This window comes from Balearica regulorum, chromosome 26 (genome assembly GCF_011004875.1).
Source record: "Balearica regulorum gibbericeps isolate bBalReg1 chromosome 26, bBalReg1.pri, whole genome shotgun sequence".
In the NCBI taxonomy this organism is placed as follows: domain Eukaryota; kingdom Metazoa; phylum Chordata; class Aves; order Gruiformes; family Gruidae; genus Balearica; species Balearica regulorum.
In genome coordinates, this window is record NC_046209.1 from 3,040,803 (window position 1) to 3,056,368 (window position 15,566).

The 15,566-nt window shown below is 58.1% G+C and overlaps 1 protein-coding gene across 18 annotated transcripts in view; it reads left to right on the forward strand.

The window, feature by feature from the left end:
• Nucleotides 1-3,809: 3,809 nt before the first annotated feature.
• The window catches only part of TCF3 (transcription factor 3), a 73,370-nt gene continuing 61,613 nt past the window's right edge, over nucleotides 3,810-15,566 (forward strand). For 16 of the 18 annotated variants that reach the window (XM_075736161.1, XM_075736166.1, XM_075736167.1 and 13 more), the window contains exons 1-3: nucleotides 3,848-3,999; nucleotides 6,541-6,642; nucleotides 13,738-13,810. In XM_075736161.1, coding sequence (XP_075592276.1) covers nucleotides 6,568-6,642; nucleotides 13,738-13,810 — 148 coding nt within the window. In that variant the 5' untranslated portion in view covers nucleotides 3,848-3,999; nucleotides 6,541-6,567. Of the gene's footprint in view, nucleotides 4,000-6,540; nucleotides 6,643-13,737; nucleotides 13,811-15,566 lie in introns of all 18 variants that reach the window. The other 2 variants (XM_075736160.1, XM_075736164.1) reach the window with 2 other exon arrangements.

The window sequence follows — 15,566 nt, forward strand, 5'->3', positions numbered from 1 at the left end:
GCTGCCACCAAAGGAGAAGCTTTCAAAGGCAAATTCTATTTTCAACGTCACAGAATCCCAGACTGGTTTGGGTTGGAAGGGACCTCACAGCCCATCCAGCTCCACCCCCGCCCGCGGGCAGGGACACCCTCCACACTAGCCCAGGTTGCCCAAAGCCCCATCCATTTGCAAAGACACACAGCGACCGAAACAGCTCGGAGCAGGAAAATCTCCCCCCAGCTTTCGCCCTCCGCTGCCCCGGCGAGGCTCACGCCGACTCCTGCCCGCCACGGCTCTCCATCACGCGGCTTTGCACAGCCACCGGCGGCAGGACAGCTACGCTCTGGGCTTTCGTTACAATTGTTGACGGGGAAATTATGGCCGCGGACCATTAGAATATAATTGCGTTAAGGAAATGTTCCATCTTCTCCTTGTCATCCCCGAGAGCGGAAGGCGGAGGGGCAGCGGAGGAAGAGGGGCGACGCGGGCAGGACGTGCCAGCCCTGCGCCTTGCGGCGGGGGAGAGCAGCCGGGCGCGGGGTGCTGCGGGGCGACAGCAGCGCGAGGGGCCATCGGGCACCGAGAAAACGCAGGAGAAAAAGGCGGACGGCCTGCCTTTAGGGCGGCAGCGCACAAGGCAGCGCTCCCCTTTCCTCGGGAGCAGGGGGGGGTGGGCAGGGGGGTGCGTCCCTGCCGCCCTGTTAGCCCAGGGCTCAGCCCCGCGCCGATCCCCAAAAGCAGCTGCACGCTCCGGCCAGCCCCGTCGGCGCCCTGCGCGCCCCCCCACCCCGAGCCCGGGCAGCGTTTCCCCCGGCCGGGCTCTCTGCTCAGGGCCGAGGGCGACGCTCAGCACGCGGGATCGGTGTGGGGCGTGCGCGGGGCGGCCGAACCCCCATCCCGCGGGAGCACGCTCCTCTCGGAGGGGCGCAGATGGCCGCGTGCGAGCGCGGCAGCCGGCGGTTCCCCCCCTTTGCCACGGGCTGCCACCACAACCGGCAGCTCGCTGCCAGCCCATCCCTGCCGAGTCACGGCGGGGGCCGTTCTCACCCCTGGGACCATCCAGCCCCGAGGACAGGAGGTGACGTTGGTCACCAACCCCGTTTACGCGTGGGTCCAGGTGACAGACGGCAAAGCGAGACCGCGCTGACCGCTGGCACGGCCCTCGCTGGGGCGAGCACCCGCTGCGGGGCAGATGGCAGCCTGGCTCCTTCTCGCCCCGTCTCCCACCCGCACCCGCCGCGGCCTCTGCAAAGCGCCGTCCCTGCGCCGTGATGTCCCCATCGCCCCGGACCCAGGTCCCTTCTCCCCAGGCGGAGTTTGAAACAGCCACCGAGAAGCGAGCGGCCCTCGCGGGGGCAGCCAGGGAAAGATCCCGCCGAGCGGCGGGGCGGGCACAGGGCCGGGCGCGGGGTCGCTGGTCGGCACCTTTGGGGCAACGCGCCCGCCGGCTTCTCAGCGCCGGCACCCGGCTGCAAGGTGACCCGGGGCGGAAAGACGTGAAGATCTGGGTGTGAAATACGGACCCTACATCGCAACGCCCGCTGCCGGGGACGGCCGAGGCTGCCTGCGGGCAGGAGTGCGGGCAGTGCAGTACAGTCAGTGCAGTGCAGGCAGTGCAGTACAGGCAGGAGTGCGGGCAGGAGTGCGGGCAGCGCAGTACAGGCAGGAGTGTGGGCAGGAGTGCGGGCAGTGCAGTACAGGCAGGAGTGTGGGCAGGAGTGCAGGCAGTGCGGTACAGGCAGGAGTGCAGGCAGTGCAGTACAGGCAGGAGTGTGGGCAGGAGTGCAGGCAGTGCGGTACAGGCAGGAGTGCGGGCAGTGCAGTGCAGGCAGGAGTGCGGGCAGTGCAGTGCAGGCAGGCGTGCGGGCAGTGCAGTGCAGGCGTGCGGGCAGTGCAGTGCAGGCAGGCGTGCGGGCAGTGCAGGCAGTGCAGGCAGGAGTGCAGGCAGTGCAGTACAGGCAGGGCAGTGCAGGCAGGAGTGCGGGCAGTGCAGTACAGGCAGGAGTGCAGGCAGTGCAGGCAGGAGTGCGGGCAGTGCGGGCAGGAGTGCGGGCAGTGCAGTGCCGGCAGTGCAGCGCAGGCAGGAGTGCGGGCAGTGCAGTGCAGGCAGGCGTGCGGGCAGTGCAGTGCGGGCAGTGCAGTGCAGGCAGGAGTGCAGGCAGCGCAGTACAGGCAGGAGTGCAGGCAGTGCAGTGCAGGCAGTGCAGTACAGGCAGGAGTGCGGGCAGTGCAGGCAGTGCACGCAGGAGTGCGGGCAGTGCAGTGCAGGCAGGAGTGCAGGCAGTGCAGGCAGGAGTGCGGGCAGTGCAGTACAGGCAGGAGTGCGGGCAGTGCAGGCAGGAGTGCGGGCAGTGCAGTGCAAGCAGGAGTGTGGGCAGTGCAGGCAGTGCAATACAGGCAGGAGTGCGGGCAGTGCAGTACAGGCAGGAGTGCGGGTAGTGCAGTGCAGGCAGGAGTGCGGGTAGTGCAGTGCAGGCAGTGCAGTACAGGCAGGAGTGCAGGCAGTGCAGGCAGTGCAGTGCAGGCAGTGCAGTACAGGCAGGAGTGCGGGCAGTGCAGTACAGGCAGGAGTGCAGGCAGTGCAGTGCAGGCAGGAGTGCGGGCAGTGCAGTACAGGCAGGAGTGCGGGCAGTGCAGTACAGGCAGGAGTGCAGGCAGTGCAGTACAGGCAGGAGTGCAGGCAGTGCAGGCAGTGCAGGCATCGCCGGCCGCGGGCCCCGCAGTGCTGCCCGGGTGACCCGCACGGCCCCGGGGCGGCGAGGCTGCCCTGCGGCGGGACACCCGATGTGCCCAGTCCCGCGGAGGGTGCCGGGGACGCCCCGAGGGGGCGGCGGGACCAGGCCGCGGCCCCCGTGCGGCTCCAGGGCCCCTCCAGCGCGGGGGCTGCCCCGGGCGAAGCTACCCCACGGCGCGGCACCGAGGGGGTGTCCGGCTGCGAGGCGGCTGCTGTCGGGCGAGGGCTCCCGGAGCGCCGCCGGCCCCGGGGCTGAGCCCCCCCCCTCCCCGGGCGGGCCCACGGCCCTGCCCGCCCGACCCCCTCGGGGGCCCCGTCGGCGAAGCGGGGGGGGGGAGGGGGAGGGAGCTGCGGGCGGCGACGTGAACCAGCGGCCGCCCCCGTGCCCCGCCTCCCGCGCGCGGCGGACGGGGACCGGGACAGAGCGCCTTCTGATTGGCCGCGCCGTCTGCCACTCGGAGCGGCGGGACCCTCCCGTTGGACGGCGCCCCGCGGCCTTATCAGTCCATCTCCCGGAGCTCCCGTGTCGTCACGGCCCTCCCGTCCCGCCCCCCACCACTCTGCGCTCCCTGCACCCGTTCTCCTCCGCCAGGAAACATAGTTCCCCATTCGAGGGGTGCCTCCGCCCCGCCCCTTCCCCCGCGCTACCGTCAGGGCCCGTCCCGCCGCAACGGGAGCCGCCCCGCTTCGTCCCACGGCAGCAGAGTGCGTGCCTGGGGCAGCGCTCCCCCACCATCACCTGCCGCCCGTGCGGCCGGCGGAGGGATACGGGCGGGGGGGGGAGGTGCCCCGCCGCGAGGGGGCGGGGCGCGAGGAGGGGCGGCGGGGGGTGTGCGCGCGGGGGGGGGGAGGGGGGGGAACCTCGCCGCGTCTCGCGCCGCCGCCGCCGCCGGGGGGACCATGCGGAGGCAGCGGGGCCGGCGGGCGCAGCAGCAGCAGCGGCGGGAGGCGGAGCGGCCGCGGCGGCAGCAGCAGCAGCAGCAGCAGCGTTAGGACCCGGGGCAGTGGCGGGGGGGGGGAAGGGGGGCGGGGGCGCGGGGCGGGCCGGGGCGCACGCGCCGCCCGGTGCGGGGCGATCGCGCCGCTTCGTTACATTGTATCCGCCGGCGGCGCGAGAACAATAGGCGCCGCCGCCGCCCGCCGGCCCTGGGCGCCGCGGCCCGCCCGCTGCCCGCCCGCTGCCCGCCCGCTGCCCGCCGCCTCCGCGGCCCTCCGCGCCCGCGGGACCTTCATGCGCTTCCCCTCCCCCGCGCACGCACGGGGGGTGCGCGCCTGCCCCGGAACAGGTAAAAAAAAATAAAATAAAATAAATATAATTAAAGCAAATAAAATGATAAAACACGGACGCGCTGCCCCCGGTGGTACCGGCGTAGCGCCCCGCGGCCGGAGTCGCTGCGGGACTTTGGGCGCCGGTTCCCGTCCCTCCGCCCGGGGCTGCCCCGGGCCGGCAGCGGCGGGACGGGACGGGGCTCGGCTCTATTGTCCCCGGCGCCGCCGGTTCTCGGCGAAGTTGGCCGGGGCCGGGGGAGGAGGGGGCGGGCAGCGGCCGGGGCCCGCTGGGGGGGTCCCCACGCGTGCGGGGGCGACTTGAGGGGCGGGTTCCCCCTTCCCCGCCGGGGGAGGGCCGGTCCCCGGTCCTGCCGCGAAGTTCAGCCGGGCGGCCCTCCTCCTTCGCCAGCGCCGGGCCGGGGCGCAGCCGCCACCGGGGGCTCCCTGTCCTCCTTCCCGGGTCGGGGCTCTGGCTCGGGGCGCGGCAGAAGTTGGGGGACCCGACGCGGGGCGGGGGCTGCTTCGGCCTGGCCCGGTGGCGTGGGGGGCAGCCCGCTTCACCCCCTCGCCGTGGCAGGGAGGGACCGCGGGCTCCGCTTCGTCCTGCTCCCTCCGCTCCGTGGCGGGGGGCCGGTCCGCTGTGACCCCCCAACCCACGGCGCGGGCGACCCGGGTGGGGGGCAGTGACCCACTTCGCCCTCCCCCCTGCAGTGCGGGGTGTGTGGGGGGGGAAGCGGGCTGCCCCCCCGCCCCCTCCCGGCGGGACCCCGGGCCTGGCAAGGGGCGGGCGAGGCCCTGTCCGGCCCGGCTGGGCCCACTTGGGCCTGGTCCGGCCTGGCTGGGCCCGCGCCTGTCCCGGAGCAGCCGGGCCGCACCAGGCCGCGCCGGCGGTTGAGCGAGGAGCAGCTCGGGGCTGCCCGGCCTTTGTCCGGGGCGAGAAGGTGCCGCCGGGCCCCGCCGGAGGAAACCCGAGCGGGACGGGGGGGAGAGGCGGACATCTGCTGCGTGTTAGCCCGGCACCGGCGGGGCCCCCCCCCCGCCCCTTGTTCCTGCGGGGTCAAGTTTTGCTCGGCCTTTGTGCTGCCGGGGCGGGTAAAGCCCTTCCCGGGCCAGGGCAGGGCGCTGGTTTCCCGGGGGCTGCTTTGGAGTTAAAAATGGGGGGGGGGGGGGGGGGGATAAAAATAAAAGCTGGAACTGAATTTGGGGTGGCGAGTGCGGATTAGTTCGAGTTGTCCGTGGTCTTGGCGAGGGCTGGCGGTGGCCGGGGGGTGTTGTGGGGTTTGGGGGGGCTGCTGGAGTGATGCATCTGCTTCCCCCCCCCCCATCAGGGACCAGGGGTGCGGGGGGGTCCGACGGGGACGACGAGCTCGTGTCCCCCGATCCCACCGGGGCGATCGGTTGGGAAAGTTGGTTTAAAAATACTGACTAGATGCATTGATGACATTTAAAGAAAAGGCTTTTTAAAGAAAAGAAAAAGAAAAAAAAAAATCCCCTGGCTGTTTTTTATAGTGGTGAAGGGTTTTTACATGCTGGGCTGATTTCAGCATTGTTGGGGGTTTTTTTTGTTTTTTGTTTTTTTAAAAAAAACTTCATTGAAATGTGGTGGCTGAGCCGGCACAGCCTACAAATGCTTTGGATCGCATGGAGTTTTCTTCTTCTTCTTTTTTTTTTAACCTTATGATTAATGAGTTAAATTTATTGGCCAGCTGCCCTTTGTAACCATGAATGAGTTCCTAAAAAAAAAAAGAAAAGGCCAAAAAAAAGGAATCTTTTATCTCATCCCAGACCTCTCTTCCTCCCTCCCAAAGAAATATTTTTCTATCATAGTGAGCTGGCCAAAAAGATCAATCTCCCTTTAAAAAAATAATCTGCAAAATTAGGAAGAATAATATTTACCTATCTTGCAAGGTTGCCTGGAGGGCTTTATTTTTGCAAAACCCTCCGAAAACAATTTTTTTTTTTTTCCAGTCCCTTTTGGGAGCGGAGAGGTTCAGTTCTCACTGACTACGGCCTGTCTGGGCATCCCCAAATTCAGCCCCTGAAAAAGCAGCTGCAGGTGCTCAGCAACCCGAAGGAAAGAGGCGTAAGATCAGACCTTTTTTTTTCTTTTTTTTTTTTTTTTTTTTAAACAAAACTAGGCAAGGACAAGAGAGCCTCCTGCGGGGAGCGAGTGTGGGGGAAGGAGAGGGGGCGAGCCGAGCCAGACAAGCGCCTGAGTGATAACTTGCCTGAACCCTTTGATAAATGAGTTGACTCTTTTTTTTTTTTTTTTTTTTCCCCTTCATTCTCCACACGCCAGGAACAGAATTGGCCCAAACTAGTGGAATTGGCAGCAAAAAACTAACATACAAGTGTGTCTGGTCAATAGAGTGCTTGTTCCTGCCTCGGGGTGCTATGTGAGGACTCCGACTGTGCTCACAGCGGAGTTGGATGCTGGAGATTTTTCTTTTCTTGCCCCTTTCTCTCTTGCTCTGTCTTTTTAAAATATTCATCAATGGGGTGGGTAGTTTGCTCTAGTCATTAAAATATCTCTTTCCCCTCCCCCTCGCTTTCTCTAGGACTGCCACTGTTGAGTCTGTGGGAGTATGAATCAGCAGCAGCAGAGAATGGCTGCAGTTGGGACAGACAAAGAGCTCAGTGACCTGCTGGACTTCAGTATGGTAAGCGAACGCGGCCGGGGGGCTTTAAAGACCCTGGGGTTTTGCTTGTGTGCAGTGTTTTGGAGCTGCAGAAGGGAGGAAATGTGAGCCTGTAAATTGGACATGATGGGTTTCAGATGTGCCGTGTTTGTGTGCATGCACATGTGCTGCAACTTGTTTATTTTCAAGTTAAAGCAAAGCCTCTGCCCCTCTTCTCCCCCCTCCTTCCCCTCAAACGTATATTGTTTCCTTGCAGGGAGCGCAGAGAGGTGGGTTGGTTTTGGTGGTTGGTTTTTTTTTTTGGATGGGAAATTCTGGGGAAACGTAGTGGAGTTGTGTGTTCTCTGTTTAAATGCTCACTGCAAAATGGGCTGGGTGGCTGTTTCTGAAGCCATGCAAAGACGTAACTTCAGTAGCTGATTAATCAGGCTTTTTTCCTCTCCCCAGATCCAGACAATTAAACTTTTGCTCCCACAGGTTATTTTGTCACAGTTTGAAATGTGTCCAAGCTCTCTGGCGCATTATTTTTGCAGGAGTTGGACACTTGTGTTCCCCACGCTCTGCTCTTCTGTATCCTGGAAACCTTTAGCTGCATTTAGGCGCTGTTTATTTTCAAAGAAACAGAACCTAAGAGTTCCCCCGGAAAAGTGTGCACAGCTCAGAGGGAGAAGTCCCTTCTCGTCGTAGCAGAGTGAGGGTTAGTCCCCGGCACGTCTGTCTGTGCTGCCGTCTGGGGTCGGCGATGTGCCGCGCAGCGTGCGCCGTGTGCTTGCTGCACCGGTGCTGGCTGTTGTTGGCAGGTGACTTGTGGAGAGGAGAGCTTGTGTTCAAAAGAAAATAACGTTCTGTTGTGTTCCTCTGTTGTGTGCTGCACCCTCACGGCACTTGGAGAGTGCGTCTTGCTTTTTAGATAAGCAGACATGCTGCGAAGATAGAAAAACAACTCCTCGAGGAGAAATAACCATGAGTGTCGCTGCTGTGGCTCTGGGCTGTCCTGGGTCACCCAGCCCACGGCCCCCTGGCCTGATTTTCTTGCCCCTTGGAGGAGAAGGGAGTAAAGGGGGGAAAAGCTGTGGCACCCGCTGTCCTGGTACCTGTTACTGTGGAAGTGCTGAGGCTCTGCTGCTTTTCTGCACCCGAGCGTTGGGGCTTGTACCTGTCAGGGCTCCATGCTGGGGGCGGGAGGGTTGGTGGTGGGGTCTCCCTGTCCCCCGAAGAGCAATCCTCCTGCGAGAGGAGAGGCCCAGTTCTCCCAGTTCCATGCTTCTGTTGGGAGGGTGGTTCCATTAAATTACCGGTGATGTATTTTCCCAGTAGCGTGTTTCACAGTTGGTAAGGGGACTGCAGCGACCGTATGCGTTTAAAACCAGGAATATGTTCGGGGCTCGCTGGGGAGCGGTGCGTGGTTATTTGTCCCTCTCTGATCTCAGAGGTCCTGTGGGTTGGCAGGAGCCCTGGAGCTTGCCATCTCCTGCCCCGGAGAGTGCCAGATTTTGAACTGCACTTTGGGTCAGTAACCCATAATCTGCTTCCTGGCCGGGGCTGCAGTGGCTCCCACTTTGCTTTTTCTCCCCCTTAGGAAAGAAATACCAATCCTACTCACCGTTTCGAACTTTAAATAAACCCCAAGACCATATTTTCAAATTTAACAAACCATCCTTATTTGCATGCTCAGAGCTGTATTCCCTGGAGGGGTCCTGACCTGTTCCCTCTGTACGCGAATGTTTCTGTCCTTGGAGATTAATCTACACATAGCAGTTGAATTTGGGTTCAGTTCCAACGCTTTTAATGTTGGTGTAAACCTGGGAACGACCAGAACTTGTTCTGAGTTGGTGTAAGGCTCATGCGTTCAGCAGCGGCACCGGGGGCGGCTGCTTGCAGGATCAGGGCCTGCAAATGTCATTTGCCAGCAAACGATTCGAAGATGTTCCCTCCAGGATAAGTTGGCCGATGGGCTCCGACGCAGTCTGGATTTGAGCCAGATCTGTTTCACAAACCCTCATCTCCGCACGCCCTTCTCCTGAGTTTGCATAAAGGGAATATTAACATCTCTCCTGAAGGATGAGTAGCTAAAATGGAAAGCTTCCTAGCTAGTAGACGGTTTTCACCCTGGCGTCACGAGCTTGTTGGGCACAGTGTGGGTCTGTCGAGGAGACTGCTCCGTGGGTTGCTCTCCCTGTGTCATTGGGATGCAGTTTTTTGACCCCCAAAGCTCGTTCTTTCAGGTGTATTTATATTTTTCTTTGCATAAGCAGGAGCGGAGCATTGGTCCACTAATCCTCTCCAGGAGAGTAGATGGGAGGGAAGACTAGAGAGAGAGAGAGATTCAGAGCAGCTGGAAGCATTTGCTTCAGATCAGTATTTCGAGTCCCATTTTTCTAGGGAAAATATGTTCAACCCCAGTAATCTGTGGTCCAGCTCTGCGCTGCATTTTGCCGTGCAGTGAATGAATTTTAAGGTCTTTCCCTAATGGGGCTGCATAGTCAGATGTGAGTTTGTGGGGTCAGTAAATAGCAGGGTTGTGCAAGATGCTATAAACTGGGCTTAGAGTCCTGAAAAGAGACTCGTGCCTTCTTTAATAAATAAATACACTGGGTAGTTATTGAGCTGCAGAGCGCTCGCCCAAAGCTTTGTGCCAGCGTAATTTGCCAATAAGGGTGAAAATCAAAGGAACCTGTAACGTGCATCTAAGTGAGCCAGAGCCAAACACCGAGCTATGTAGCCTGATCGCTGCTTTGGGGTGTGCACGGCAGCGTGCTTACCTCTACCTCTGAACAAATTGCCTTTTATAATTGCCCCAAAGTACAGGTAATTTGTAAGCTTTCTTTCACCACCGCTCCCTGGCAGTAGTTCAGGACGGGCTTGCAAATCTGGAGGAGAGCTTTCGAGAAAGCATCCTGCCTATAGATTCGAGTTGCCGGCTTAACCTATTTTTGGGTTTTGATGCGTTATCCTTGGGCCCGTGGTTGCCAGGCTTTGCAGCTCGGCCCAGGCTGCGTACGGCAGGAGCTGCCCTCGTCTGCGCTGTCGGGGGATGCTCGGCTGCCGGGACTCGCTGCGGTTATCCCGGGCGGCATCTCGGCCGTGCCACGCTGCCGGTGTTGGTGCGTTGTGAGAAGGTCCGGGCAGGTATCCCGGGGTGCTTGGAGGGCGGGGGCACCCCACGGCACGAGGAGAGCTGGGATGGAGCAGCCCGGGCGGGTCGGGGGCCTGTCCATGTTGCAGAGCGCGCCTGCCAAGCTAGATAGCGGCAGGCGGCTGCGTGCCAGCCTAGGTCTCTGGCAGCAGTGAAATGCTGTTAACAGCCATGATTATTAGCAGAGTATTAACCATATGCTGCGGGGATGCTAGTTGTCAGTGTGGGTTTCTAGCTCGGTGAGACGTTGCAGGGTGGGCAGGGGCTTGAGCAGTCACATAGGACCCGCCGTCTGATTTCTACGCAAGCGACTGCTCTCGTGTCGTGCCAACCCTCGTGGCTCCAGCCATCGAAACGGCGGTGAAAGCCAAACTGTTACCAGCAAGCAGGGCTCGAGCAAACTCCTTCTGCCGTCGCCGCTGCTGCTTCTGACCTGCTGGAGGATGCTGAAGCCGTGCCCTGCGCCCTGCTCCGGCCAAGGCACGATGCCTGTGTTTGCATGATAAAACTCTCGCTTTTGTTTAGAGTAAAGCAGTTGTAAAGTTTGACTTTACGCCACAGTGGATGTTTGGGGCTGTAGTCAGGAAGGTCTGTCTTAAATGAACATGTATAAAATATCCTGCCGGCAATATTTATTGAGTTGAATTCCCTCTTCTCCCTGAATTGACAGCTGGATACTTTCCACACTGCAAAATAGATTTCAGGTTTTGAGTTCGGGTCTGAGGTTGGTTCAGCCTGGAGTTCATGAGGTGGGAGAGCAGAGGAAGTGAAAACAGCTATTTAATTTGAAAACACTGATGCGCTGGTAGAAGTACACAATAAATGCAATGTTGCTTGATACTGTTACTTCTGTCTGGCAAATTCCCTTTCTTGCTTGTGAGTTCGCTGTTGAAAGTGTGGGGTCTCTTAGCTATAACCTCCCTGGGGGCAAGCGCCGGCACTTGGTTCTGGCCGTGGGCTGGATTTGCATCTTTTAACCTGGGAGAAATGGAGAGAGAATAAATTCTTAGGGAGGGGTGGAAATTGAGCTGTGAGGGTATGCAGAAGTTGTTGTCAGCTGTCAGGGAGGCTGGAGATAGGACTTGAGAAACCAAATACAGCGACTTAAGATGGGGGATTTTACATAACCGTTTAAATCTACATTATTCAAATCCAACAAAGGCCAAGTAATGACCCAATTACAGTTCTTCAGACGCTCATGCCTGGGTCCCTTCTCGATGCCTGGGTCCCTCCGGTACATGCCAGCTCTGGTTCGTCTCCTCCCCCCCTCCCCCATTTATTTTTAAAGCAGCATTTTGAAGCAGAAAGGAAATTCGCAGTGGGTGGGTGAACTTTGCCTGTGAGTGACACACGCCAGCGAAGGCAGCCGGCACTTCACGTATGACTTGCGCTGAGCTCCTCGAGGCAGCCTACCCGGTCGGCTTCAGCCCACACCACAATGGAAAAACAAGCTGGCAGCAAGAAAAAAGAGAAAAAAAACCCAAAAAGCCCAAAACACTTCCTGGAGTTGGCAAGCGATAAGTGTGTTTGGAGCCTGTATTGAGGCGAGGGGTAACCCGGGGTTCCCCCATCTCCGGCATCACCCTGCTTTAGCATCCCCACTTGCCTTGCGGTGGGAAGGGGTCTGTGACTCCCTAATCCCTTGGGGAGGGAGAGCAGGAAGGTGTTGCATCAGTCTCGAAGTATCTCTCGAGGCAGGCGGAGGCGAGCGAAGGGGAGAGGTGGGGAGGGCATCCCCGGCGGGGCCGGGTGCGGGGGCGTGCTGGGGATTGCCGAGCGCAGCGGGGGGACACACACACACACACCACCTCTTTTTCAGAAATAGAAAGCGCTCGTTGCACAATGGAACAAGGCTGTTCATTTTCTCCACTCATGTTTGCTGCTCAAACCTTGGGTTTTTCAGCATCAGCAAGTATTAAGCAGAAATGCTCGTGAAAAAAAAAAAAGCACTGCTGGCTCTTTTTTTTTTTTTTGGTTGCTTTTTGCTGCTCGGTACCATCACGTTCGTGCATCCCATCCCCCCCGCAGCTCGCGCATGCAGAACTGTCTCTTGCCACTCGGAAAGGGGGTTTCTAACCACTTCACTTAATCTTCTTCCCTACCTTAAGAGGAGGGAGTGAGCACAGGCTGGGTGAGATCAGCCGTGTAAATTCCATTTTTAGTAATTTTGGAGATCTTTGCAGAAAGCAGCACTGCCCTGCAAGGGGGTGGAGGGGACACACACAGGAAAAACCTGTAGCATTGCAGAGGAAGGTAGGCTGCAAGTCTTTGGTGTCGTCAGGGTTTGTTTTTGTTTTCTGGCCTGACTTCCTGAGGAAACACTGCGTATTCGATGGTGGGGCTGCCGGCCCCCCCCAAGTGACTCTGGAGCCCACCCTGGGGTGCCCCCAGGGGTGCAGGTCCGGCGGCTTCTTCCTGCAAGGCTGCGCATAGGAGGGTGTAGGGAGAGTGGGGCTACGGCCAGGAGCAAGGCAGTAGGAAGGCAGGTGTCTGCAGGCTGGCTGCTGGCAGGAGGGGTTGTCCACACCCAGCCTGCGTACGCTGTTTACACCTTTATTTAAATACACGCATACATGGTGTGCGTGTGTGCGTACATATATACGATCCCAAATTGGTGTTCTTTTTTTTGAATGGCAGTTGGTTTCTTAACTGCTCTCTTTGCATCTCTACCACATTTAACTGTTTTGTTTTTTTTCTCCCCAGCATTTGTAAAAACAAAGCTGGGCAGACGGTTTTGTACAAAGGAATGTTTCTGACCACAGCCAGACATCAGCTATGTCAGGGCATGAAATGCTGCGTTTCTGTAGGCTCTTGTGCCATTACATTGTTTAATCTTCAAAGCATTAAACTTTTGAGTTACTCAGACATTGCAAAGCTAAAAATAATAAAAATTCAAATCACTTGGTGGTGAAAGTATCTTGAGTAGTAAAAGGATATTAAAATGTTAATTCACTAAGCATTTTCCCACCAGTTGTTTTATTGGCTGGAGCTCCATTTGTGTGGAGAAGAATTAGTTTTCTTTTCTACTGCACGCAGGTGCATATCAATTTTTAAATAACAGCTTCTGAAACCCTCCCAGCTTATATTAAAAATATTTATACAGGTTAGCTGACGAGGTATGCAGTATTTTTGAGGAAGCTCCCTGGCAGGAGAAGATTAGTTGTGATACTGAAGCTGCAGCAGTATAGCAAACAAGTAGCCAGAATGACCGATGCTGTAAAATACGTTAATCTTTCTAATCGTGAGTTAAATACGTTTGCCCTTGGTGCAGCTTCTCCCACCAGACCCCAGGGCTGTGTTAGGTCACAGCGCTGCCGGAGCCCCCGAAGCATCAGGGGTGGGAGCAGCTCGACGAGGCTGGAGGGTTCTTCCCTCTGAGAGCTGGTGTGAGTCTTCCTGCGCCGATGTTGAGCGTCGCCGGAGCGTGTGGCTTCGTGATCACTGCACGTTGCCAGAGACAGGCCTGGGAGCGCGGGAGGCGTGGGATGAGACACGGACCACTGCGGGTGCTGAGGGATAAAACAAGCTTTGCTGGGTGCTGCGGTCTTGGCGGGGCGCTGTCGTTTTCCTGCTCGCTTTTTATGAATGGAGTCGGCCTTTCTCCATGGCCCCATGGGCACCCTCTAGTCTGGGCCTTAGTGAATAAGTTAGGGAAGAAAACTGTTGCTTTTGACCGCAGCAGTGATGCTTCTTGGATGGCTTTCAGTTGCATCTGAGGAACCAGACACACTGTGTACACAGGAGAAGTTTACACACGTAGGAATGTGTGTGTATATTAGTGCACAGCTGCGCTGCTCTCCTGTCCCTCCTGCAGCTGATCTATGTAGCAGGGACACCGAGAGGAAAGGGTTTTTTTCATCAATAAAGTGCTCCTCTTCCCCCTTTCCTACCGCCTCGCCTGCCCAATCTGACCCCCTTTGCAGCAGCACAGCAAAGCTAACATACTGAAATCTCTTTTCTCTCTCATCTTGTTTTTCTAGATGTTTCCCCTGCCAGTGGCTAATGGAAAAAACAGACCCACGACCCTAGCGAGCACTCAGTTTGGAGGATCAGGTACTGTCATCTAAATTTTTTTTTCTTAACACCATAATGTTTCTTGCAATAAATTTGTATTTGTTTCCAGAGACCCCAACGGAGGGGTTTCTGTAGTTTTGTGTGATGTATTTTTCTGGTGGTGCTCTGTTGCTATTTCTCTGGATGCTTTTCTTGTTGCTCCGTGTGTCTCTGGGTAGGCAAAGCTGCTCTTGCTGATTTGTCTCCGATTAAGAAGTCGCTACCTGAAATATTGTTGTCTTGCTGGTCCGATTGAAGCAGCCTGAGAGCAGACAGTGAATGCTGTTCTCTTAAGCTGTCTGGACGAATACGTGTCTGCAGACCTATGCCCTGGAAGACACTTGCTGTACGTCACCAAGAAGACGTGGTGGTGGTTGATTCCTGGGGCTCAGCTGCCCAAAGGGTGACTCCGGTGCAGTCTGGGTGTCTGCTCCGTTCAGCCCCTCCGTGCGGTTGGGTGGGATCTCGGCATTCCCAAAGGGATCTTTGCAAAGCCCTCCTGGGCAGATGCCTCCAGGCAGCAAGGGTGACTGGAGCCGGTTCACCAGCCTCTGAGCTGGACCCCACTGAGGTTTTGGGATGCTGTCGAGCAGAGCCTCGCCTGTCCTGCCTTGCCGCAGTATCTCCGAAGCCAGCTGCTGGCCCCGCTCCCCAGAAGCGTTGAGTGGCCGCATCTTTGCCAGCCAGGATGCTGAGGAGGGACCAGGGGTGCAACCATCAAAGGGCTTTGGGAGCAGGGTGTCTGCGGGGAGGAGCGGGCTGGGGATCTGGCTGCGGTAGGGGACTCTGAAGGGCGCGTAGCTTTAGATGTCTGACTGGGAAACGCAATGCTGGTTAATTTGAGGCTGAAGCAGAGAATTCCCCAGCCAGGCGGGCGGTGTGGTGCCGTGCCAGGCTTTTGATGCCTGGGGAAGCTCCTCTGTGCAGGGCTCGCTGCAGCCCCTGGCATGCAGGAAGTTCAGTTAATTTGTCCTTCTTGCTGAAACACGCTGACGCTTTGTGGATGGTTAAAACTTGACCTTCTCTACCCTGGGCTGATTCGAGCTGTCCAGGGAGACTCCTGGCCACGTGGAATGGCCATGCCCTGCCACTGGGAGACATCCCAGAGACCGGGGTGGGATTTCTGGGTAGCAGCTTTGATGCCACAGTGTGCTGTGGGGCAGCTCTTGGGGAAACGTGCAGAAGCAGGGTGGGAGGGGTGTGCTCTGCCCTGCTCCTGCCCTTTTTGGCCAGGAAAATTTGATGCTTTCAGATTGAGCTGTTTAGCTGCATGTCAAGATGATTTTGAGCAAACATTTTTACAGGGAGGGAAGCTGTTGAGTGGGTGCTGGAGGAAATTTGAGAGGAGAAAACTCTCGGGTTAACCCAGATGGAAGCTGATCTCTCCAGCGAGTGTTCCTGTGTGCGACTTCTGCTGTTAAAATAATCCACAAAAGATGCGCTACGCGCTAGTGAGAGAATAGTAATGGAGCAGCTCGTATTAATTCGTTTCCTGCTCGGAGGCTGGCTTGGCTGCCGGGTTTATAGTGCTGGCCAGCAAAGAGAGGCTGCAAGCAGGGCTCTGCGGTACAGCCGGCGCAGCGATCGGACCCCCCTCCACTTGGCTGTGCAGCAGCCGAAACGACACAAAATCTTTTACTCTAACCCCCTTCTTTTCTTTCGGGTGAGTGAAAGGTAATGTTGACACCACCCTTCCTCTGGGCTGCTGCTTTTTGAGTCTGGCTGTGAGCAGTTCATAAGAACAGAGGACTGATGT